This window comes from Phoxinus phoxinus (assembly GCF_949152265.1).
Source record: "Phoxinus phoxinus genome assembly, chromosome: 1".
Taxonomy (NCBI): Eukaryota; Metazoa; Chordata; class Actinopteri; order Cypriniformes; family Leuciscidae; genus Phoxinus; species Phoxinus phoxinus.
In genome coordinates this window covers 33,886,821-33,910,932 of record NC_136876.1, presented here as the reverse complement: position 1 = coordinate 33,910,932, position 24,112 = coordinate 33,886,821, and the positions used below count along the sequence as shown (strand labels likewise).

General features: G+C 36.7%; 1 protein-coding gene across 2 annotated transcripts; it reads left to right on the top strand.

The window, feature by feature from the left end:
• The first annotated feature begins 876 nt into the window (after nt 1-876).
• On the top strand, nt 877-23,799 carry foxk1 (forkhead box K1). 2 transcript variants are annotated; one of them, XM_079584665.1, is made up of 10 exons: nt 877-2,817; nt 5,510-5,707; nt 14,334-14,490; nt 14,573-14,719; nt 14,804-14,997; nt 18,076-18,242; nt 18,585-18,839; nt 18,979-19,167; nt 20,147-20,350; nt 21,861-23,799. In XM_079584665.1, exons 1-9 carry the CDS (start codon nt 2,411-2,413, stop codon nt 20,344-20,346), a joined length of 1,914 nt encoding a protein of 637 aa, XP_079440791.1. In that variant the 5' UTR covers nt 877-2,410; the 3' UTR covers nt 20,347-20,350; nt 21,861-23,799. The 2 variants fall into 2 exon arrangements, with proteins under 2 accessions (XP_079440791.1, XP_079440790.1); XM_079584664.1 differs by having other exon boundaries at nt 20,147-23,799.
• The last annotated feature ends 313 nt before the right edge of the window (nt 23,800-24,112 follow it).

Here is a 24,112-nt window from a genome sequence, read left to right as displayed (position 1 = left end):
TTATAGGGTCAAGACCTTTATTGCAAGACCATGGTTTCCTTTTTGAAAAATCTGACAGCTTTTTTTCTTTCCCACTTCCTGCTGACTCATCTTCCAACCAACTGAATTTTTAGTTTTGGCCTAGACATTCATTAAACCATTACCTGATCTTAATCAAAACATTCCAGAATCCCATAAAAATGACAAAGACATGAAAATAATATTGTTAAAGGTTTTGGTAAACTAATCCAGAAGGCCAGCAGGCCAAGTTTATAAAGACCTTGTAGAATTTTGAAAACATTATATCAGTTTATTACACAGCTCTGATAATAGAGATAATTATATAGGCCTATTATAACCCAGCCAGCTGTAGATTTACCCATATGTAGTCGGTAAGATATTTAAGTTTATAAAAGGATAAATTATCAAGAGATCAAAGATTAAATGTCTGCATTCAATGATTGGAACACAGTTAAGTACAGACAGTACAGAAAAGTTTATGAACATGAATAAGACATTCAAAATTAAATGAATTGTAAACTACATTGTAGATTAAAATTAATAGGTTGTATTAGATGTTGGCCATTGACATTTTATTTAATCACTTTAAATTCCTCAACATTTTAATGGCATGCAACTTTTTTTTCAGCTTTAATTTTGTGTTTATAGTACAACTGTCAATTGCACTAGTGAAGACAGACACCTTGTGTTGGTAAGTGAAACTGCACATAGTTTAAACCTTTTTTTACTGTTCTGACCTACTGTATGGTTCTCACAATATCTATGGTTCTCACCACGTGCATGTACATCCATGTACAATCTTCTTCTCTGGTAATGACATACATGCTAAGCACACTGCTTCCATCTGTAGACCACAGTTTGCAGTAAACTGATAGTAAATATTTTTTAATTGCTTGAAAGAACATACAAATACAGAACAAGCCTCAATTGGACAAAGCTTAATACAATTCCAAGAAGTCCAAATAGCAGCAAAACAGTGAATAAATAAACAAAAAAACATATGCTAATAAAATATCACAAAATGCGGTTAATCATTAGAAATACATTTAAACGATTACAGTTTAAGTTTTTTTTTTCTTACGCATGATTTTTAAAAGATTTGAAGAACATCATTAAATCTTTCTGGACAAAGAACATCATTAAATCTTTCTGGACAAGTGAGTGTGGGAGTATTATCTGCATTTATGTATGAAATAATTGGTCAAATAATTCAGAGTAAAATACAATATTTATAGCTTTAAAATCAAAGTCAGGTATTACATATTTCAAACTTAACCAAACAGAAAGGTCAACCCAGATTTTTTTTTTTTTTTAATGTGCAAAAATAACATTACATCTGCTTCACAAAAGGTGCCCTCGTACTCTTACAATCATAGACAGTTACAATCCAACTATGTGTCTGAGGAACCTTGGGTATAGCGAAAAAAAGAGAGAAATCTTGTTCTAATTCCAACCACTTTCTCTTTAGGAAAACCAAAAATAAGAGATCTATTAGAAGTGGAAGTTTGTACAAATGTTCTTTAAACCTTTTTCTTACAGCTCTCCTCCGTAAAATTAAGCCCAGAAATGACCGATATTTTACTTTAACCAACTGAACCAAACAAGCAGGGCTTTTAGATTGTAAGACACATATAATTTCCGAGTAGGCTACACTACACGTGTATTTTGTACACAAAATACAAAATCGTATTTTCCACCATCATAAAGAAGTTTCCTTCCCAATCCATAATGTGTACAACCAGACACCTTATTCATCCAGTCCTGAAAGAACACAGATCTCCTATTAACGCATTTTAAAATAAATGAGAACGTGTCCTTGCGAAAGTCCATCATCCGGGGTTTTCCTCTGCCTTGTTCTTTCTCTGTTTATAAACAGAAAGAGCGCAGAATGGTCGATGCGCCGTGACGTCACTTCGCCAACCACGTCACATTACTTTGGCCTTTCTAAATGTTTTTCATATCAAACGAGAAGTACTACAGATCAAAGCCCACGTGTATTTAGTTACAATACGAGCAACCGCGCTTGCAATCGACATCAAACCATCTTATTTTTTTATTGCCGCATGTAACGCACGTGTCGTCCGGTTCCAGGAACTGAAAGAATATTAACCTTTAATTTGCCAGAGAGCTTAGTGTGAGACCTCGGGAAATTGTCGAGAGAAAAAAAAGAAACATCACAGATAACAATTACGAAAAATATCAAGAACATCGCATTATTTCGCGCTAACTGTTTTAAAACGAGTTAAGTGTTCACGAGTGATTAAAGCGCACCACGCTCCCGTCCAATAATCCATGACGTGTTTTCCACGCGCCATCTCCATGTTTTGACTACCACCACCAACAGCAACACAGTGAACCCTACCAACACATAGCCGTTGCGCTTGCAATCCCCTCTGTGTTTTTCAACAAAATGGCTGATTTTGGGGATGATACCGGAGCGAGAGCCCTGCTGGCCCTCAAATCTGCTCCTTGTAGCCCGGTGGCTATTTCTATCCCGCCCGTGTACACTTTCTCCTCCTCGACTTCGCCCGGGATCATATCATCCATGCCCCTCTCCCCTCCGTCGCAGGCCCTCGCTCGCCTGGAAGGCAGGGACTTCGAGTTCGTCATGCGCCAGAAGACGGTGACCGTGGGGCGGAATTCGTCGCACGGCTCCGTGGATGTCAACATGGGCCACTCGAGCTTCATATCCAGGAGACATTTGCAGATCACCTTCGATGAGCCGCATTTCTACTTGCGCTGTCTCGGCAAGAACGGTGTGTTTGTCGACGGCGTTTTCCAGAGGAGAGGCGCACCTCCACTTCTCCTACCGAGGGAGTAAGTTACTAAAATGAGATCTGTTTCCTTAAATTAGCCAGATGGCAAGCACCCATTCACCTAGAGAGCTAATGCACTACACATACAAGAGATTAAATTAACGTGCTTAATGCAGTGCCTGCATAATCCGACTAAACTGCATGCAAGTGCAACCACGAGAGCTGTCAGAAACTGACTTAAAGATCATTTGAGTGTCTTTAATGTACAAATCGGAGGTGAAAAAATAAAACTTTAAATGGATTTTACAGCTTCGAACTTGTTTGGGCCCTGCATAATCTGACAGTATGTGTATTAATCTGCTATATAAGTAAATCAACCAGTTAAAGGGATAGTTTACCCAAAATAATAATTTACTCACCCTCAAGTTGTTTTAAACTCCTCAGTGGAAGGAATTAATTCAATTATTTTTTTAACCATAGTGAAAGTAAATGTAACCATATCCATTTGTGTTCCATTGAAGAAAAGTTTGAAATAACATGAGGCTGTGTAAACAATAACAGGATTTTTATTTTTTGGGTCAAGTAACTTAACCATTTACACCCTGTCAATGGATCTGGATTCAAAAAGGGTACATCTTTATAGTATACATTTACTGATCCTTAAGTGTTTGTTTTGAGGTTGGCGCTGAAGATGGGTTAAAATATAAACATGAAAAGTTAAACGTTTCTCTTTACGACCACAGTCAGGAACGGTGTGCAAGACAGAGACTGGATCCACCACATGATTTTTGTGGTTAGATGTGAGATACAGGCTGTATTTATGACACATATCAGTAGTAACCACTTTATGATCTTTAGCAGACAAAGAACAGAGGGAAAAACCTAGTGATACTATAATGTAGTACCTTAAACAACAACATTTGAGTAGTAACATGACCGATTATACACAATTGTCGTCTTTGTTTTGATTCGTTTGAAGTGTAAACAATTACAGTTCTCAATACAAAGTGCTTTTGATAAGTTTTCGAATGATTGAGCTTTCAATTTTCAATTAGTTTTTAAATTATTTGTATTTAAACTTGTACTTTCAACTTTAAATTTATTTAACATAAACACTGTAAAAAGTGTTTTAATGACCCATTCTAATCAAAACATTTTTAAAAGAGCTGTTACTTTTCCCATGATTTAGTTGTTTTACTTGCACTAAGTTAAAAGTTAAGCAGCATTATTTAGCATTATTCATAGCAGTTATTTATCTCTGTAACAATCACAAATCAGTTAGTGGTTGATGATCCTGCTTCATTAGATGTCCCTGATAAAGTGTACCACAAGTAAACTGGTTACAGTATAATCTGTAGAGTTAATCGGTATGAAAGCAGTTTTTAGCCTTAAATGTAAACACTAATGATTGAGAAGTGGATAAACTAGTTAACTAGATCAGACTGAAGGTCCCTACATGGTTGTGCTACTGTTAGGCACTTTGTCTCTCTCAGATTTTATTAAAATCACTATTTGGCTGCTTCATTCTTATCAGAATTGCTTTTACTATGTCTTGGTGTGCACCATCTGTCTTATCAATGCGGAATAGATCTGTGGAGCTTGTTGTCATGGAGGTCAGAGCGGCTATTCCTGCAGACTGCTGTGAAAACACGGACAGACTGAACCCGTAATGGGTGCATGCCAAGCCAGCCATTCAAAACAACTGCAGTGTGTATGCTGTAGCATTAAAAGTAGCTTCCTGGTGCAGCACTTGTGTAAATACGTCCAGTGGAGGCGGTGCACCAATTCATTATTCTCTCTGGCTACACTGCCGACAATTCAAAAACACAGAAAAAGGGGTGGAAGGGAGGGTTCGTTTTTTTTACTCCAAAGTTCACGTTTTGTTGGTCCCAAGCAGAAACATAGCCTAACAATTATGTAATTAGATTTTTTGCGCAGATTTTTTGCCTTTTTTGTTTGTTTATTTTGTGTTCACTAACCCACAAATATTTTTTAATGACTAAGTAAATGTCCGATTATCAATCTGAAATTCCAGCATATTGCAGCAAACCATCTCTTTTCTTTCTGAAAAGTGTGGTTGTTATTGTTGAACCAAGTGTGTGTGTAAAATGTAAGGAAACTTATCAAAATACTGTCATTTTTTAACATTATTTAAAGTCAATATTCTATGATCAGAAGAAAATAAGTATGCTCTACCGTTAAAAAGTTTGAGGTCAGTAAGATTTTTTTTATATTACCGGTATTTATTTTTTGGGGAAAGAAATCAACACTTCTATTCAAGTATGCATTAAATTCATCATAGTGATAGCAAAGACATTTATGACGTTAAAACATTTTTGGTTTCAAATAAATGCTGTATTTTGAACTTTTCAAATACCGGTAGCACAACTGTTTTCAACATTGATAATAAATATAATAAATGTTTCTTGAGCAGCAAATTATCATATTACAATGATTTTTGAAGGATCATGTGACACTGAATACTGAAGTAATGATGCTTATTCTTAATCAAACAAATGCAGGTTTAGTGAGCGGAAGAAATGCTTCTTTCAAAAAAAAAAAAATATATGTATTATTTTTGTTGAATCGTTTTATAAGTCTTACCAACCCCAAATTTGTGACCAATATTCAAAAGCTGCTGCCTATTATTTATTGATTTGCAAGGTTCTCTGGACGAAGAGCACCACCTACGTGTTTCACTGATCTTTAGGTTCATGTAAAATAATTGTTTATGTCTTTGTCCTTCTCTATAGGTGCACATTTCGATTTCCCAGCACGGTGATAAAGATTCAGTTTACAGTGCTGTACCACAAGGACACACAGAAGGAGGAGGCTCCTGTATCCCCTGTGAGACCCCTTTACCCACAAATATCTCCGCTGAAAATCAGCATTCCTGAAAATGACTTCAGAAGTATGATGAGTCCCCTGCCTTCGCCGACGGGAACTATTAGGTATGACTTCGTCCGAACGGCCACACAGAGAAAAAAAACTGTTGTAACACTTTAGTTTATGGTCCAATTCTCACTGTTAACTGGTTGCTTATTAGCTTACATATAGGATATTGGCTGTTGATTAATTCAACTCAAGTCACCTTAATTTATAAAGCGCTTTTTACAATAGAGATTGTTTCAAAGCAGCTTTACAGCGATAACAGGAAAATAATTCAACAAAGTTTGTTTATGCTTTACAGCAGATCTAGAAGAAAATAAAATCATAGTCCAGCTTAAATGAGTTCAGTGATGGTTTATTTTTGTTGTAAAAAAGTTTATTTAGTTCATTTATATATATATATATATATATATATATATATAATATATATATATATATATATAGCTGCTCTGGAGAAAACAGTGATACCATCGTCTAGTTCAGTTCTCAAATAATGTTGTCAATGCAGGCAGATCTATAATATTGTTGAATGTTAAATGTCCCCAACTAAGCAAGACAAAAGCCAAAGGCAACAGCGGCAAGGAACCAAAACTCCATCAGGTGACAGAATGGAGAAAAAAACGTTGGGAGAAACCAGGCTCAGTCGGGGGGCCAGTTCTCCTCTGGCCAGCGAACGAACAGTGTATGATTATGATTCAGGCAACATTACAGGTCAGAAGTCAGATTGGATCAGAACATTCAGAATATTTATCCAGTTACATCTGGTTGAAGATCACACCGGTATGGAGACGGGCTTATTATTAGCACAAGTACAGTATTTTCCGGAGTATAAGTCGCATCAGTCAAAAAATGCTTTCGCGAAGAGGAAAAAAACATATATAAGTCGCACTGGACTATAAGTCGCAGTTATTTAGAAATTTATTTCACAAAATCCAAGACCGAGAACAGACATTTAATCTGGAAAGGCAAGTTATTCAGCTACACAATAGCACACAGAACAACAGGCTGCCGGTGTCCGGCATGTTAACGTAACACAGGGTTTCCAGTCATATGTGTTGATTTCTTGAAAGCAATGGCCAATCAGAAGCTTTTAAGAATCCCCTCACCGCTCAAAACTGACTTTTTGTTCAGTGCTGAATTCTGCATGCTGGCAAATCCTCTGATTATAAAAGATATTATGAAAGATTCATTGTGCAGTCACCTTCATTGATAATAACAGAGATGTATGAGATGAACTGATGTCAGCTTTTTAGAAATTATTAAGGGAGCGCGCAATCCCGTGCATTCAGTCATGGCAAACCATGCATGCAGCCTGCTTGCTTTTTATGTTAAATGAACAGTGGTTTGTGAATGTTAATGCTTTAATAACAAATAATTTATCAGGAGCATTTATGCTGATGTGTATGGTGGCGACACGTAGGCTAACACAAAGTTAAGTTAGGTTACACAAAGTTAAGTTACACCTTAACTAACTAATTTTCTGCGGGAAACCCTACACAATAGCATAAAGAACATATACTTGGGAGGCTGAATAGGCTAAATTCACATAAGCCAGCGAGTCCAACAAGTTACCGGTCAGCAAGTTCACCAAGCTCCCGCGATCTCATTCCACAACACTGAATCCATTGAATTCTTCCTCTGTGTCGCTTCTGGACAACTCCGCTAGCTAGAGCGCCCTCTCGCGGCTGTAGACGGTAATGTTTTCTCTTGGTTCATCTCAGTCAGTATGAATTAATTTTGATATATAAGTCGCACCTGACTATAAGTCGCAGGACCAGCAAAACTATGAAAAAAAAGTGTGACTTAAGGCCATTGCACACTGAGTCCGAAATTCGCATCTGAAATTTTCGCACGTTAAAAAATAAATACGACCTCACGTTATGTCAATCACGCTTGCACACTGCCTCCGAAACTTTCGTCCATCATAAAAAAAATAGAAACGGGTTCTATTTTCTGCGTTTTTCGCATCCGTAACAAGCAGTTTGAATGGTGCTTTGACAATTCAGAGCCACCGAATCACGAATACGAAAAAACGCATACGAAAATTTCGGACTCAGTGTGCAATGGCCTTTAGAGTCCAGAAAATACGGTACTTATAAAGCACATATTAAAGGGGCTATGTGGAGTTTTCCGCGGCATCTAGCGGTGATGTTTCAGATTTCAACCAATACGTTTACAAGCGAGTGCTCGTGTTTTTTATTATTATGTGGAGTTTGTGTTGGAGTCTGTGTTGTGCTGGTCATTTCTTAGTATTAGCAGACTCCATGTCATAAAGTTGCAGTGTCGTCGCTGTTGAGTGCAAAGTCAGTAGACGAGGCGAGAGGCTCGGGAGCACGCATGCAGGTCTCAGTCACATCACTGGATTTTGCGGCAAATCTGACCCACAGCCTTCACATAGAAATAGGAACACTTGCTTTCAGAGGTAATAGCAAAACCTGCCAAGTGGATAATTTTATTTGTGAGATTACAACCCCTTCACACACAGGCAATAAAAATGTATTCATTTTAGTAGAAAAACTCCACATAGCACCTTTAACTGAGCACCAGTAATAATTGAGCACAAAATCAACATTTTATTATGATTTTTGAAGAATCATGTTACATTACATCTGGTTAAAGATCACACCGGTATGGAGACGGGTTTATTATTATGAACAAGTACTTATAAAGCACACATTAATGCCTTATTCTGAATGACCATATCCTATACCTAAAATTAACAACTACCATATTAACTATTAATAAGCAGTAATTGGGAGTTTATTGAGGCAAAAGTTGTAGTTAATAGTTAGTAAATGGTGAGAATTGGAAAAAACTAAAGTATGACCAAAAACGGTTTCATTAGAGAACTAGTTCTTTTCCAGATCTTTTTGAAAGTAATTTTTGTTCTCATCTTGTCTTTGAAATGCAGGTCTTAGAAATATAGAAATGAAAACATGAGCAAAAATGTACAGCACCTAATGTATTTGGTGAAATACATATGCAAAAATATGACATTTAATAGGGTTTGCATATTCGTATTATTACGGTATGTCAAGTCAATAAGCAAAAGTCACATTTCAATATGTTTCCAGAGTGCATTCCTGCATTTACATTGAAAGCATCAGAATTTGCATGCAAAAGGAGACGCTTGATTTTGATTGGTATTTGAAGCTGTCTGTGTATTGTGTATCTAGTAGATACAATAGTGGTAGGAAAAGCCTGCCCCTGGTGGCCTCTCCGCTCTTCTGCACCACGTGTGGCTCTCAAAGCAAGCATGCTGTGTCCACATACCATATATGGCATGTGCTGAGCTTGGAGCTCCCTGATTGGTCGGTCGGAAAGTGTTGTGGTTTGGTGTTTTGAGCCACAGATAGTTTCCTTTTTCCGAGGCCTCTAAACACCCCCCTCATCCCACTCCTTGGCCTGCTCCTCCACCCAACATAAACAGACACATGCTTTCTGTCCCTTCTGATTCCTCTTCCCTTACTGGGGGGGATATTTCCTTCTATTCAGCTCTACAAGCATTGGAACTGGTTATCCACGTCTGAGCTGCAGTTTCTACTGTAATAGTTTTCTCTTATAAGTTTCAGTCTGTGTGGAGTGATGGATTAGGGACATTTCCCAGATTGTCAGCCTGCTGCTCAAACAGCAGATGTGTGTAAAGCTTTAGCTTCTTGAACAACTGCCATGTACAGTACAACCAGCAATACCTGCTCCTTGGCACATTTTGACCTTACTGTCTGTTTTTTCTTTATGCTTCAGAATCATTTGGGTAAGGCGATAGCATTTTACAATAAGGTTCAATTTGTTAACAGTTATTGCATTAGGTATCATAAACTAAAAACTATTTTTACTGCATTTATTACTCTGTTAATGTTAGAAATATACTATTGTTTTTGTTAATTCATGTTTGTTCACAATACATTCATTATTGTTATTTTATCAAATAAAATGTCCAACAGAAATCTTTCTAATTAGAAAAAATGTCCTATTACCGGTATTATGTTGTTGTTGTTTTTTAAAGTCTTTACTGCCACTTCTTAATCCATGGATTAATTTATTTAATTCTTTCTGAATAAATGTATTAATTAATTGAAACTTTTGAATGGTAGTGTAGATGATAGAAATTTACAATAACCTAGATAAAAAATGCTGGAAAAGTATTTGTCATTCTTAGTTCATGTTACATAAGCAATAAATAATTGAATAAATTGACTAATAAAATAAATGAAACTAAAAGTTGGCTAGAATTTGTGTTGAATAATTTTTTGATTCAGAAAAGATGTCTGTTAGTTTAGTGAGTTAATGATCAATTGGTTAAATAGTTGTTCTCTGTAAATCATTACTGCACATGACCCTTTGGAATCATGTGGCGCACCAACCTCATTGTTTATATTACAATGTGTTTTGAATTTGAGTACCCCTAAAATTGGCGACTTGTTATTACTTTTAATATAAATGCATTGCGTAATGCATCATTTTAGACCCAAAACATTTCAGTTAGTTCATCACAACAAACTTAGTAACTGGTCAGTTACTACAAAAACAATGTTAAATGCAAATAATAAATATTGTTGCCGATATTAATATTTTTTTAACTAATTAATTTTTATTTAATAATATATTAATCTTGATAATGTTAAAACTATTCAGTGATTGATTTTAAAGGTACACTGTAACTTTCGGCCCTCTAGCGCATGCAAAACAAAACTGCATGCTTTTTGCGGAAGAACATTGTTTTGTTTGTGCTTCAGTTCTGCGTGACTGTGTGGATTAATACGACTCTTTACTAGGGATGCATCGATCCGATATTCAGTATCGGTATCGGCTCCGATACTGCCATTTTTGCCAGATCGGGTATCGGTCAGACGAGGCCGATCCAAATCCGATATTGTGCGTATATACTATTCTGTGCTATTGTTAAGCCCCACAAAAGGCACAAAAACATTATAAAGCACCATAAAGTTGTCCTGCACTATATTATAAGTGTTTGGAAGCCATTATATAGTATAATGTGAGATAGAAATTAATATTTAAGTCATTATATTCAAGATCACGTACACTTTTCCCTCCGCTGCGGCTGTCAGTCATGCTCCATTCAGCATCAAACAGCGCGTCGCGTTCGGTACGACAGTCCAACACGATGAAAAACTCTCTCCAAGATGATTCAATGTTACTATAATTATACTTCATCTGTAGATAAAGGTCTATGGTTTTGCATTAAACAACTTTATCTTGCTGAACTTTATTGCTGCATCATGTTACTTTCTACCGGGTTTCTCTCAACACTGGAGTCAGAGCATTATAACTGTTCTTCACGCGCACAGTAACTGACATTTAAAACTGTTAAAAGAAAATGCTCAATAAACTATTGCATAGATAGATACTGTATAATACACTACTACGCATCAATATGTCTTTCCTTTGTGATTTGAACTTTTTAATGCGGACTCGACGCGCTGCGCGCTGTGACTCATGTTGCTTCAAGCGCATCATTCTGCGCTCACGATGCGCATAAGCGCTGTGTGCCGCACTGTATTGGGGCCTTTCATATCATAATACAGCGACGCAATGAACGATTATTAATAGCCTTTCTAGTTCTGTTCTATATATCATATGTTGCTGCCTCATTAAAACACTGTGCTATACATTTAAAACATGTCTCAATTTTATAGTAGGCCTAGGCTATAAAATTATTTATCTTTTTGATTTTTGTTATCTTGTTTTTCATGAATGTATTTTACAACAACACAAAGAGCAATGTGTAACGTTTTACCAAATTTAGTGTTACACTTATTGTCTCATATTTGTTCCCCACTAAATGTTTTTTCATGTTCAGATTTAATACAATTATTTTCCACTTGTGATTTTTTCTAGACTAAATTTTACTACTGAATTATCCACTAATCTAGTTTATAATAGCATTTTTGTCACAGATTATGATCATATTTTTTTTTAATTTGTTGTTTTTCTTTATAATGAAGTTGTCTGTATTAAGTAGATTGTGTTTAACACACAAAGGAGTGATTATCAGTTCAACACACAGAGTTATAGAAATTCTACTTTATTAAAAAGAAAAAAACTGTGCTGGTATCGGATTGGTATCGGTATCGGTCGATACTCAGAATGTTTGGTATCGGATCGGATCGGTTCTGAAAAAATGGTATCGTTGCATCCCTACTCTTTACAATAGATAATGCTTTACAAGGAACTCTGTTAAAAAGCTACATATGGCAATTTATCTGTTCAATAAAATACCTTACCTGTTGAGGAACAAAAACCCAATTTCCGCGTCGCTTTCACAACATTTCAAATCTCTGTCAGTCAAAAATAGTGTACCCTTTTAAAGGATATTTGGTGTCATAATCAAGTTTGGTACTATGTTGTATTGCCATTTGATACTAAATGTAAAACCTGGGTTTTTATTTTATTTTATTTTGATCCCATTAGGATCCTTTGGGATTTTTTTCTAATTTAGGATATAAATCCCAATAGGAATCCTGTACACATTCGTTTAGATTTTTATTTTAACTAGGACAAACATTTTGCCTTTGAATTTTTTTTTTTTTTTTTTTTTAAACATAATCCATTTTTAGTACAGAAGTTCCATTGTGAAGTCTGTGTGGAAGAGGTGTTAGTTGTCTTTTTGCTTGTCCTTAAGGTGTTTTTGTAATACGGTCCGGCTGTTGTGAAAATGCTGCCTCAGGACTGGACTTCAACCCAAAGCACCCCGCCCACTGTGCCCACACACACACACACACACACACACGATTGCCTTACCCTTGCTGCTCAGATAGGCCTGTTTGTCTCTGCCCGCACAACACAATAGAGCCTGCAGCACAACAGCCTTATCTGAGCACTCTGTTGTGCCCTGCTGTCAGAAAGCAAGCGGTAAAAAATAACACAGCGAGTTAAGGAATGGTGGGGTGTGTCTGCGTTATGGGAGACTTACTGATATGTTGACAATAAACGAAAGCCTTAAAATAGCACTGCTCAGGATGTCTTTCTGTCAGTTTCAGCCTAAATAATACAGTTATCATCATTACATTTCGGAAACCCTGGGGCTAATGGCTCAGTAATTGTTTTGCTTGTTTATCTGAATGGTTTGTTTTTTTAGGGCTCAGGGCCACCTACTGGCACATCGTTTTTCATGTCAGGTGCATAACAAGGGTTATACAATGGATTATAATGTTGTGCTTTATTTTCAGCATGTAATCTGCTGTCAGTTACCACAGGCAATCATGAACAACAAACAGGAAACATGTTTAGAGTAACACGCGTAATTAATACATATAAAATGTAGCCAGAAGGCAAGCGAGCGGGAGGGTCGATAACATAGACTGCAAAAAAAGATTGGTTGAAAAGCAGAAGATTTTATTCTTGGATTTTTGCACAAAAGTGACTCGAGCTGAAAAGTGTTCTAGGTGGATGTGGTTCTTCTGGTTGTGTGTTACTTACATTATGCAAACAGTGCTTAATGAATAACTACGTATAGAAGTTGGGAATATATTAGGACCATATTAGTCGATATCAGGTGTGTTCTGAATATTTATTGCTCGATATTGGATATGTACTTGTGGATGCTCTTTTTTTTTTTTTTTTTTTTTTTTTTTTTTTTTAGTGCATCCTCGTCTCATCCCTTCATCGTCCCTTCCCTTCCTGATACTTCTGCATATATAACCTAGTGAAAGTAACCAGGTTTACTTTTCAGCTGGTCAAGACATAAGTTTACATAAGTATATCTTTTTTTATTGTGGTTGTGAAACTGCCATTCATGAGGTTTTTTTTGTTGTTGTTTTTTTAAAAGAAACTAATACTTTTATTCAGCAAGGATGCATTGAAATAAATTTTAGTAAGATAAAAAGTTGTTTTAAACTAATAATATTTCACAATATTACTGTATTTTTGATAAAGTAAATGCAGCCTCGGTGAGCAAATGAGACTTATATCAAAAACTTTTCTGACAAAAAAAGATCTCAACCCTAAACTTTTGAACGGTAGTGTATAGAACGTTGCACAGAAAATGTTAGTGATTCTATCACACCTGAATCATTTCAATGCATATGATGTTTAATTGTTATGTTTATGCTTTAAATTATGGGTTTGTTGTGTATTTTAACATAAGACCATGCTTTGTAAGTGTATAGAAAGCACTAAAAATAGCTTATAAACCTAAACATTCAAACTGGAATGGACTTTGTCACATTTTTTCCAGGGTTCTCAGGAGCAAAAGTCAGAGTTGGGTATACTTCTATAGTGGTGAACAAAAACTACAACAAATATATTTTTTGCATTACCATTTGCTTCAAGAGCAAAGGGAAAAAAATCATGATAGCGTTTGTAAGACTTGCCAAAACAGGAAAAAATATATCGAGAGATTGATTACAGTGGTCAGAGGAGAGAAAGATGTCAAATCCTTCAGCTGTTGTGTTAAAAACACCTGCACATCAGCCTCAACAAGTTAATATAAAACAAGGTATAGTGTAATAAATGCACATTACATTTAAAAAATATATGTATATAAATAAATAAATATAAAAACTTTTCTAGATTTACAATGTTTTTAACTGGAAACGCTTAATCAGTCTGTGAAAAGGTTCTATATAATCTTAATCAGAAGCATTCCTTAAATCTCTGAAACGGTCTTCTTGGCCTGTTTAATAAATGATGTCCTCACACTTTTCTGTCCATCCTTTCTCTTCTTAGCGTTCCCAATTCCTGCCCAGCGAGCCCTCGGGGCGCAGGTTCTTCGGGATACCGCTACAGCCGCAACATCACCTCAGATCTCCAGCTGGCGGCTGAGTTTGCTGCCAAGGCTGTGTCAGAACAGCGCACTGAACCCACGGGAGGAGACAGTCCTAAGGTAAGAGCCTCCAGCATCCCATTGCATGTGAGTCATGGTCAGTGTGTCTATTCCCAAGATTAACTGTCCACTCTTCTTTCAGGATGAGTCCAAACCTCCATATTCATACGCTCAACTGATAGTCCAGGCCATCTCGTCTGCACCGGACAGACAGCTAACACTAAGTGGCATCTACGCTCACATCACCAAGCATTATCCCTACTACAGGACAGCCGACAAGGGCTGGCAGGTCAGTTTATCTGCCAAAATTGTTGTTTGTCTGTCTGTCATGTTTGTGTGCTAATTTGATTCCCTTAATCTCATTTCTCTCCAGAACTCCATTAGACACAACCTGTCTCTCAACCGCTACTTTATTAAAGTGCCGCGCTCACAGGAAGAGCCAGGCAAAGGTTCGTTCTGGCGGGTGGACCCCTCATCAGAGGGCAAGTTGGTGGAGCAGGCCTTCAGAAAGCGTCGGCAGAGAGGGGTGTCCTGCTTCCGCACGCCCTTCGGCCCACTGTCCTCCAGGTGAGATGTCTCAGACCCCCACTTTTAACCCAGCACGCACTCCGCCGACCCCCTTATGACACTCGCACTGTCTGATGTAATAGAAGCCTGCTTAGCCTCTTCTGTTTCCCTCTTTCTTCCCTATCTGTCCGTTTCTTCATTGGGCAGAACAAAGTAAGTCTTTTTTGAATTTGATCCCTTTCATTCGTCAGCCACTTGGTAAAGCAGCATCAGTTAGACCCAACTTTGTGGTCTCTGTTTTTACACACTCTGTAAAAGCTTGCATTTGACTTGGGTCCAAAATGAACTCTAATGCATGATTCAAACATAGACTGATGTTAGTAACTCAAGTGTGGATATTGTTACCGTTCATGCCGTGAAGCCAGGATAGCAAAAATATGCAAAGTTTCAGTGTTTTAGCAAGAAGTACCATTTCACCAGAAGTCTGGCTGATGTGAGATCCTACAAGACCTTCATAAAAAATGTATCGAAGGATCTACAAACTATGTCAATGTCATTAAAGGGATAGTTCACCCAAAAAAATACAATTCGGTCATTAATTACTCAACCTAATGTCATTCCAAACACACGACTTTTCGTTCATCTTCGGAAAATAAATGAAGATCTTTTTAGTGAACTCTGAGAGCTTTGCCTTTCTGTCCCTCTAACAGCTACCCTTTGACACTTTGACGCTTATAAAATTTATAAAGAGATCATAAAATTAATCCATATTAATTGAGCGGTGTAGTCCAAAGTTTTCTGAAGGGACTCGATCGCTTTATATGATGAACAGATTGAATTTAGGCTTTTATTCACATGTAAACATTGATCAGTAAACCTAAACAGAAGATCAACCGAACCTGCTTGATGCGCGAGAACAAACCTACCTCTTGCTGAAGCTCAAACGTGCTGCGTAACACGAGAATGAGCTTTATTGGTTCTTGCAGAAGCTCAAATGTCAAATATATATTATATATATATAAAATGTGATATACATGTCTTTACTGTCACTTTTTATATATCACATTATGTAGTTATTGTTGTTTAACATTTCAAATTGTTGAGATTAACGTTAGTTAATAAATTATGAAGGAACATGAATAATCAATAATCCATAACAATGAATAATCCGTAGTATGTTTCTAAATTAATAGGTATTAATAAAAAAAAAAATTTAAATAATTGTATAAATTGTTGTTCATTTATTAGTTCATCATATTTAGTATTGAATATGAATAACTGTGTAATGCAAAAAAATATTTTGTGGTATTTAATGTGAGACCCTCATTCAAAATCAAGTTTCAAATTTACTAGTGAGATGCCACCTTCAAATTTGATCATTATTCAATTATGTTTAGAGGCTGAATTTTTCTTAAAGACGAAGTGTCTCATTCCTTTGCCCCTATTGGCACCAAATAAAATAATTGTCAATAATGAGTGTTTTCGAACAGGGTTCCCAGACATGCTCCCATCCACCATTACTTTGGCCATTATTTGCTAGTGTTGCTTCAAACTCACACTGCTCACACAAACAGAGCAGTGTTTTGAAAGCTTCACACTGTTTACACTAATTTCTTAAAGTTGTCTCGGTCTGCACGTTTTAAGAAACTAGTTTAACTTGAAAAAAATATAATTCAAATCATCCGCCTTTGGCAGGTGAAGCAAAATGTTACATTTGGACCCTGCTTGGCCTGTAACATCTGAACATGTATGTGTTGCATTCCAGGGTCCGAAATTAACTTTTTGGCTCACCTGCCACGGGGACTGGTAGATGAAAAAATCCACCAGCCAAGCATATTTTTTTACCGGCCAAAATAATAAACAGCCTTTTTGTGTCACATATACATTAATTTCAGTACATTTAATTGAGATAATAAGGTATTATGTTGAATACAAACATAAAAAATTGTCCAGAGCAAAATTTGAAATGTAGGCTATAATAATTTTTTTATTTTTTATTTTACACACACACACACACACACACACACACTTAATCTCTCTCTCTCTCTCTCTCTCTCTCTCTCTCTCTCTCTCTCTCTCTCTCTCTCTCTCTCTCTCTCGTTTTTACGTTGAAAGGAATGGCTACTGTTCATTTAGCTGTTCATAATCTGTCCACTACTGTTCACACACATTTCTGTCATTTTCTATCTGAAGCTATTGCCTGCAACATTGAAAACTCCGGTCTCTTGTGTTTAGCGCGAAAGCTCACGGACAGTCGTGCCGTGTACCAGCTGCTTTGAAGCGAATATCAGTTTAACTGACTCGTAACGTGTGCAATATCTCACGACCTCCCGAGTGTCCGAACATTTTATTTTATTATTTATTCGCTAAACGGAAAATCTACCAGCATTTGGCGCTTGGCGGGTGTTAATTTCGGATGCTGAAGACAGCGCTTAGGAGACGGTGAAGCCTTTCGCCTGTCTCCACTGAGAGAGAGAGAGCGCGCGCGCGCGCGACCGGGGCTCGCTCTCTCTCTCTGCTCGTTCTTCAGTAAAACATGCGCCCTGTCACACGCGCAGCAGTTCGTCTACATTCGGCTACTCACCGATCAGATAAGACTATGGCGGGACAAACATTTTATTAAAAACATTTTATTACATTACTATTTTGGTATGAACATTCACCCGCCAGTGTGGCGGATAGCCTTTTGAGATTTACTCGCCAAATGGAAAATCTACCCGCATTTGGCGCTTGGCGGGTGTTAATTTCGGACCCTGTTGCATTCACAGTGTGTATGAGAATTAAGAGCCATTCACACCAAGAACTATAACAACAACTATATTAGCATCCACCAAAGCAACGTACAGTAACATTCGGTGTATTCTAAGCGTGCGCTGCAGTTTTGTCGTCTGCTCAAGCATTTTAAAGCAGGATGGATTTCAATTGACTTTCGATCGTAAAAAAAAATCGTTCTGAAAGTGATTCCAATGATAGCGTTGTAGTTGCGATTGGGGACTCTGCTTTTCTTTTTACTTATAATAATTTTTATGCCTATATCTTCATCGTGAATGTTATAGCTATCGTCTTTGGTGTGGACGAGCCTTTACTGTATGCTATATGTCTGTGTGCATGACTGACAGATCATTGTGTTGGTTTCAGGAGTGCTCCAGCATCTCCCACCCACTCCGGCCTCCTCTCTCCACACTCGAGCGGCCTCCAGACCCCCGACTGTCTGTCACGGGAAGGATCCCCAGTGTCACATGAGCATGACTTTGGCTCCAAGCTTGCGTCTGTGCCCGAGTACCGATACTCCCAGAGTGCACCAGGTGACCGTGCTTCTTTTCATAGCACAACAGTACTGACTGCTAGTGTTTGGATGTAGTCTCTAAATACAAACAATACTAACTTACCCACATTTTTTTTAGTAGTATGATATTAACTCAGCTGTGGCGAAAATAGTTTAGCTTTTCCTAAATTGTGTAGCTTTTCCTGTAAACAACAAAATGCATTTTTGAACTGCAGAAGTTCAATTACAGTTTGCATGAATAATAGTATAGCTGACTACCATTTATATCTATGCAGTCTTTGGCAAGCTTCTGATTCAGAGTCGATTCTCGAGTCCTAAATGTATTTTCTCTGACTCTCCGGTGATTCCTCTTGTCTCTCAGGCTCTCCAGTGAGCGCCCATCCTGTAATCATGGCCGTACCATCTCAGTCCTCAGCTGCCATCCCCAAGCCTGTGACTTACATGCCGGCCTCCATCATTAGCTCCTCCCAGGCCTCCGGTCAGGCCATCCATGTGATGCAGCAGGCGCCAGCTGTCACCATGGTCCGTGTAGTGACCACCTCTACCAGCTCCCCCAATGGTTACATCTTGGCTAACACCACCTCAAGCTCAGTAGAGGGACTTGGAGATCAAAGAGGTAAAACAGCCCATTTCTTCTTGTTTTATCACAGAGCAGTTTTTGGCTAAATCTTTTGGAATGCCTAGTATTGTCTTTAAATTTGCACTCTGTGTGAACAGGCCTTAACTGTCTCTCTGTTAATCTTCTGTGTATGTAGTGGATGAGATGCCAGTGGTTGGCAGTAGAGTTATTCAGGCTGTAGGGAGTCACATAAGCTCGGCCAATAGGGGGCAGCAGAGCTACACTGTTGTCCAGCAGAGCGCCATTCACCACCTTCCTGTGCAGACCATTTCTCAGAATGGCAAACATGCTCTTCCTATCAGCAGTGTACCAACCAGTGCTTACGGTATGTGTGCGTAGTGCATGTCTACTCACTGTTCTGAAGCTGGTCTTGTGCTTTACTGATATGATTTCCCAAATAACAATGCATGACCATTTTCTAACTTGTTTTAAATATATTTGGGAAAACTTTCTATTTTAAGCTTGTTTTAATTGCATAATTAAAATGTAATTGCATTTTTATATTATTTTTGATGTGAGCAAAAGATACATTTCTCCTCAACTCTTCTGATATAATTAAAAAATTAAATTCTTAAAAAAAACATCTATCTATAAGTCTAGGGTTTACATTATTTTTATCTAAAACTAAACCAAAAAAAATGTATTAATTGAAATATAATAAACATTAACTGAAATAAAATTAAAGATGAAAAAAACTTGTAATATATATATATGTCAAATAAAAAAGATTCAGCTAGTAAGTACTAACATAACAAAAAAAATCCTAAAACTTTAACTAACGTAAAAAGGAAAACGGAAAATATGAAAATAAGTATCGAAGTCAAAATATTAGCTAAATAAAATTGTATATAAGTGATACTAAAATAATACTGCCACCAAATCCAAAGTCATGTGGTGTGACCAACATGCAGGGAAAAAAGAGCATAAAACAAGAAATTATTGCAGACCCTCATTACTGTGTGCCAAGGTCAATAAGTCTCTTAAAACAGAAATTTTTGGTTAATTGTATAATTTTGTTATTTACTTTTACTCACCAAGAAGATAGCCATGCTTCTGAAATGGTTAACAGATGTTAAACAATAAAAAATAAATACTAATTTTGATGAACTACAAATGTTTTGTTACTTTTACCTTGATGGTTATTAAACATTTTTAGAAATGGTGTAAAAGACTTTCAAAATTATATGAAAATAACATGATGAATACAAAATAGTACATGTCTATAGGAACTTGGCACATTTTTTTTTTAGACACTGTCATTGACCTGTAACCTATTCTCTGTGTTGTCGTCTCTATCCCCTCAGCCCTTACCAATCCTCTTCAGATCTTGGCTGCCCAGGCTTCAACATCCCCACCTGTGCTGGTCAACAGGCCCTCCAGCATGGAAGCCAACGAATCCAGCATCAATGAGCCCGAGCTCAAACGGCCCAAAATGGAGGAGGACAGTGTCGCTCCAGTCCCTCAGCCTGTTATTGTTGCAATGAACCAAGAGGCCAGTGAATGAATAAGTGAGTGAACGAGTGAGCCAATGACGGATCATTAAAGCACATCTCACAATATCGTTAAACATATTGAGGGAAACGTGTTTGGTTTTCTTTAAAACGAGAACTTCAAAGTTTTGTAAACGCCCGACACGGGTAACTGATCGAATGTCTTTGTAAGAAGAGGTTAAGCGTCTTTGTATCATGGGGGTTAATTCATTGAGCTACATCTGGCAGCATTAAAATTCAATGCTCACAGTTTTAAATTTGTAGGGGGTTTTTAATCTTGTAAGAATGTTTGAAAGAAGTATGAAGAGAGGTACATGTGCTTAAAGACACCAGCTAGGCATGTGCGCCCAGGTAGTTCCTCACAAGGTACATCTGAGAGAGCGAGAGAGTTCTTCTTTTCGGGATGGGGTGGGACCAATACCTATGCAGCTATCACAGTCTGAGACCATGAGTCTCTCTGAATTGAAACAGTATATAAAAAGGGTCACAGGAAGCGGTGCGTCGCTGCAGTTACCTGTGTGGCCTGTGTGAGGATTTATTTATCTCTCTGTTAAAAAAAAGACTATCTTTAATGAAATAATATGTTACAACTCAAAGCACACAGTAGACCGCAAGAAATGAATAGATATGATAGAGGCCTTTTCTAGCTGGAGTTCTTTAACCTACATTATTATTCTGGGGAGGATTCTTACCTTGCTTGCTTACTACAAAGAGACATGTCTAGAAAAATGCTTATTTCTTAATTGGTCTGTGTTTAGCGGAAAAATTAAAAAGAACTCAATGAATGTAAGTAGCGTTTGTTTATTTGTTCGTGGCACCCACTTTTGACCTAAACTATATATTAGACCATTAGAATGTGTTTGTAGATACATTTTTGATATTTTGTTATAAAAACAAATTGAATAACTGTTTGAAGTTCATCGTATTTAACGTAGCTCTGTCGTATTGGTCGATCCCCATTAGCACTTGGCCAAAAGAAATCCTGATCGCATCAATGGATGAATGCAAGCACATGATACCAAATGCTTTTCCAGACCCAGGAATGTAACTGTTGCAGAAGCTGTTTCTTCACTGACTTTCTGTGATCACTTAATAATCACAGAAGCCACTAAATGAATGTTCAGTATTTTTCCGAGAGTTCAAGAAACCTATTTTTTAGCCTTTAATGAGACTTTCTAGTTTTACTAAGAGAAGAATAAATATATTGTTGAAGTTATTAAAATGTGCTTTCAAGACAATCACTAACAGGATTCAATTCAGAAACCGCTTTGTATGTTGTGAATTATACACACCACAAATGTGCAGTGAAGTACCCTAGAGTACTTGAAGTGAGCCACCGTTTGTATGCTAACGTAGTCGTACAGTCCACCTTTTGTAGTAGAAATCGAAACTTCAACAGACCAAATACACATATCATCATTATTAGTGCCTTAGTGCTCCACTTCTTTCAGGACTAACAAAAAATCATTGTGATGTACTACTTAAAGACAACCTCATCAAACTTGCCTACTAATAAGTTAATTCGCAGGTTTGAATGAATGAACACATCTTGCAAGAAAAAATGAACAACGCAGCATCCTGCCTGTGTATCAATGGAGGGATTGTAGAGCCCTAGAAGAACAGATGAGGGTGACTATTCGTGGAAGGGACTGAGCAATACCATAAAAGTAGACAGGAAATGAAATCTCGCTGGATCCTTATTCATTGACCGGTGAGGTTCTGCATCATTTGCAAGCTTCAAAACTTCTTATAGCTCAGCGGAGAAATGCATAAATCAAGAGGAATCTGTCAGTAAAAAGGTCTTTTGGAGGTTTTAAAAGCATCAAAAGAACATTTGGATTCCAACAATGCAGATATCAATGTAAAAAAATATAGAGATTGATCCTAGTTGATTAGATGTTACCCTTTGTTTCATGTCTTCACAATGTGGGCTTCAATAAACAAAATTAATGAGAGAACCACTATTCCATTTCAAGTATATTTTTATTTGAAACAAAAGATAATGTCCTTCATGACTGGCCTGTATGCTTTTTTTTTTTTTTTTTTTTTAATTCATTTGAGATCATTATGGAATAAACAATGGAATGGTGAAAAAAGCATTGTCATTGTTAACACAGTCAACGTACAGAATTAGCTGTCACTGCCTAAATGTTTTTCATAAACAAAAGTGTCTGTACGCATATATAACCATGGAGTATTCTTATCACAAAGATATTCTGATTTTTTTATTATTATTATTCCTTTTTGTGCTTGTTCTGTTCGTTGCTATTTGCATATGCAAGTGTTTATACACTAAACATTTCTAATTTAAACTGTTTACTTTCTCTTTTCAAACAAGTTGAAAGATATAATCTGTTTCCACTGTACACAAAACACCCCTTAAATCCCCCTGCTTTATGAGATCATGCCATACATCTGTGAATGTCCACTGGTTTGTCTCTGTGTATTTAACTACACAATGTGTATGAGGGCTTTTCTTCTGTCCAATTAATAGTGAATTAATAAAAATACTTCACTGGCTAATCTTTTAAATGAATCTGTGATCATGACATTTTGTGTTTCGATTCCATGGACGAAGGTTTAAGCCTTGCCATGTATCTTTGCCCCTGCCTTTGTTTCTTTTATCATTCATGTAATTTATTTTCAAACAATGAAATCTTACCATCTTTATTATATGCTGGGTACTTTGCTTGTTTCTGTTTCCACAATTTTCTTTTTGTGGCATTAACACCCTTTATTACACTTTGCAACTCTGTCCTGTCTTTGTCTGAACAGAAGTTCGGAAAAACCTCTTAACAGCAAACTATTAAAAAATATGAGCTACAAAGTTTCAGCTGCAGCCTGCTTGCGCGTGTAATAATCTCTGGCACTGGTTTATTTAAAAAAAAGTTTTTTTTTTAAAGCGGTTGGTATGAATTTTATAGCTTGCCATTGACTAATTACAGCTTTGATTTTTACTACATCCAAGAAGTTTGTATGAGAAAGTGCAAATTAAAAAAAAATTGTTGCTGGTATATCAGATCTTGTATTTAAAATATTTAAATGAATGTTACTGAATGATTGAAAGGTATCTTGTAATGTAACTCCTCACTGGACACTGGCTTTATTAATTTAGTCAGAACTGGTGCCTTTTTATTTTTACACATATTTTAATTCCTTAGTTCAACTCTAATAACAATCTGTTTTACTGTTAAAGTATTGAGCATTGACACTCCAATGCTTTTCTCAGCTAGGATTATGTTGTTTTATGTTGTGTTTGTTTTTGTTTTTATATAGTGTAGTTCGTCCTTTAGTAATTTAGTTAATTGTTGAGGGTATATGCCTAGTTTATTTCCATTTGTTGTTGTAGAGAATGTGGTAGGTAAAACTTTTTTTTTTTTACATTACTGTAAAAATATTCATATATTAGTACCATGTACAATCATTGGGGAATTGGAGTATGCATTAATTCTATTAAAGAACATTTCAAAATACACTCTTTGCCTTCTTTGCATAAGCTAAGTTTACTTCGTCGCCTTCATTTAATACTTTCTTAGTATATTGATGTGGTTAGGTATATAAAGTGAATTTGGATTATACCAGTTAACATTAATGGCTGTACAAAATCATGGGTAACGTTAGTCGTATCTTGTCGGCGACAAAATAGTGAAACTAACTTATAATCTAGCGGAAATGTGTAGTACTATATACTATTTATTTGTGTAGTATGCTGCCTGGAATTAGTGTGTTTGTGTTTAACAATGGTAATACATGTTTGTTACTTGAAGATGTTTAAAAAAA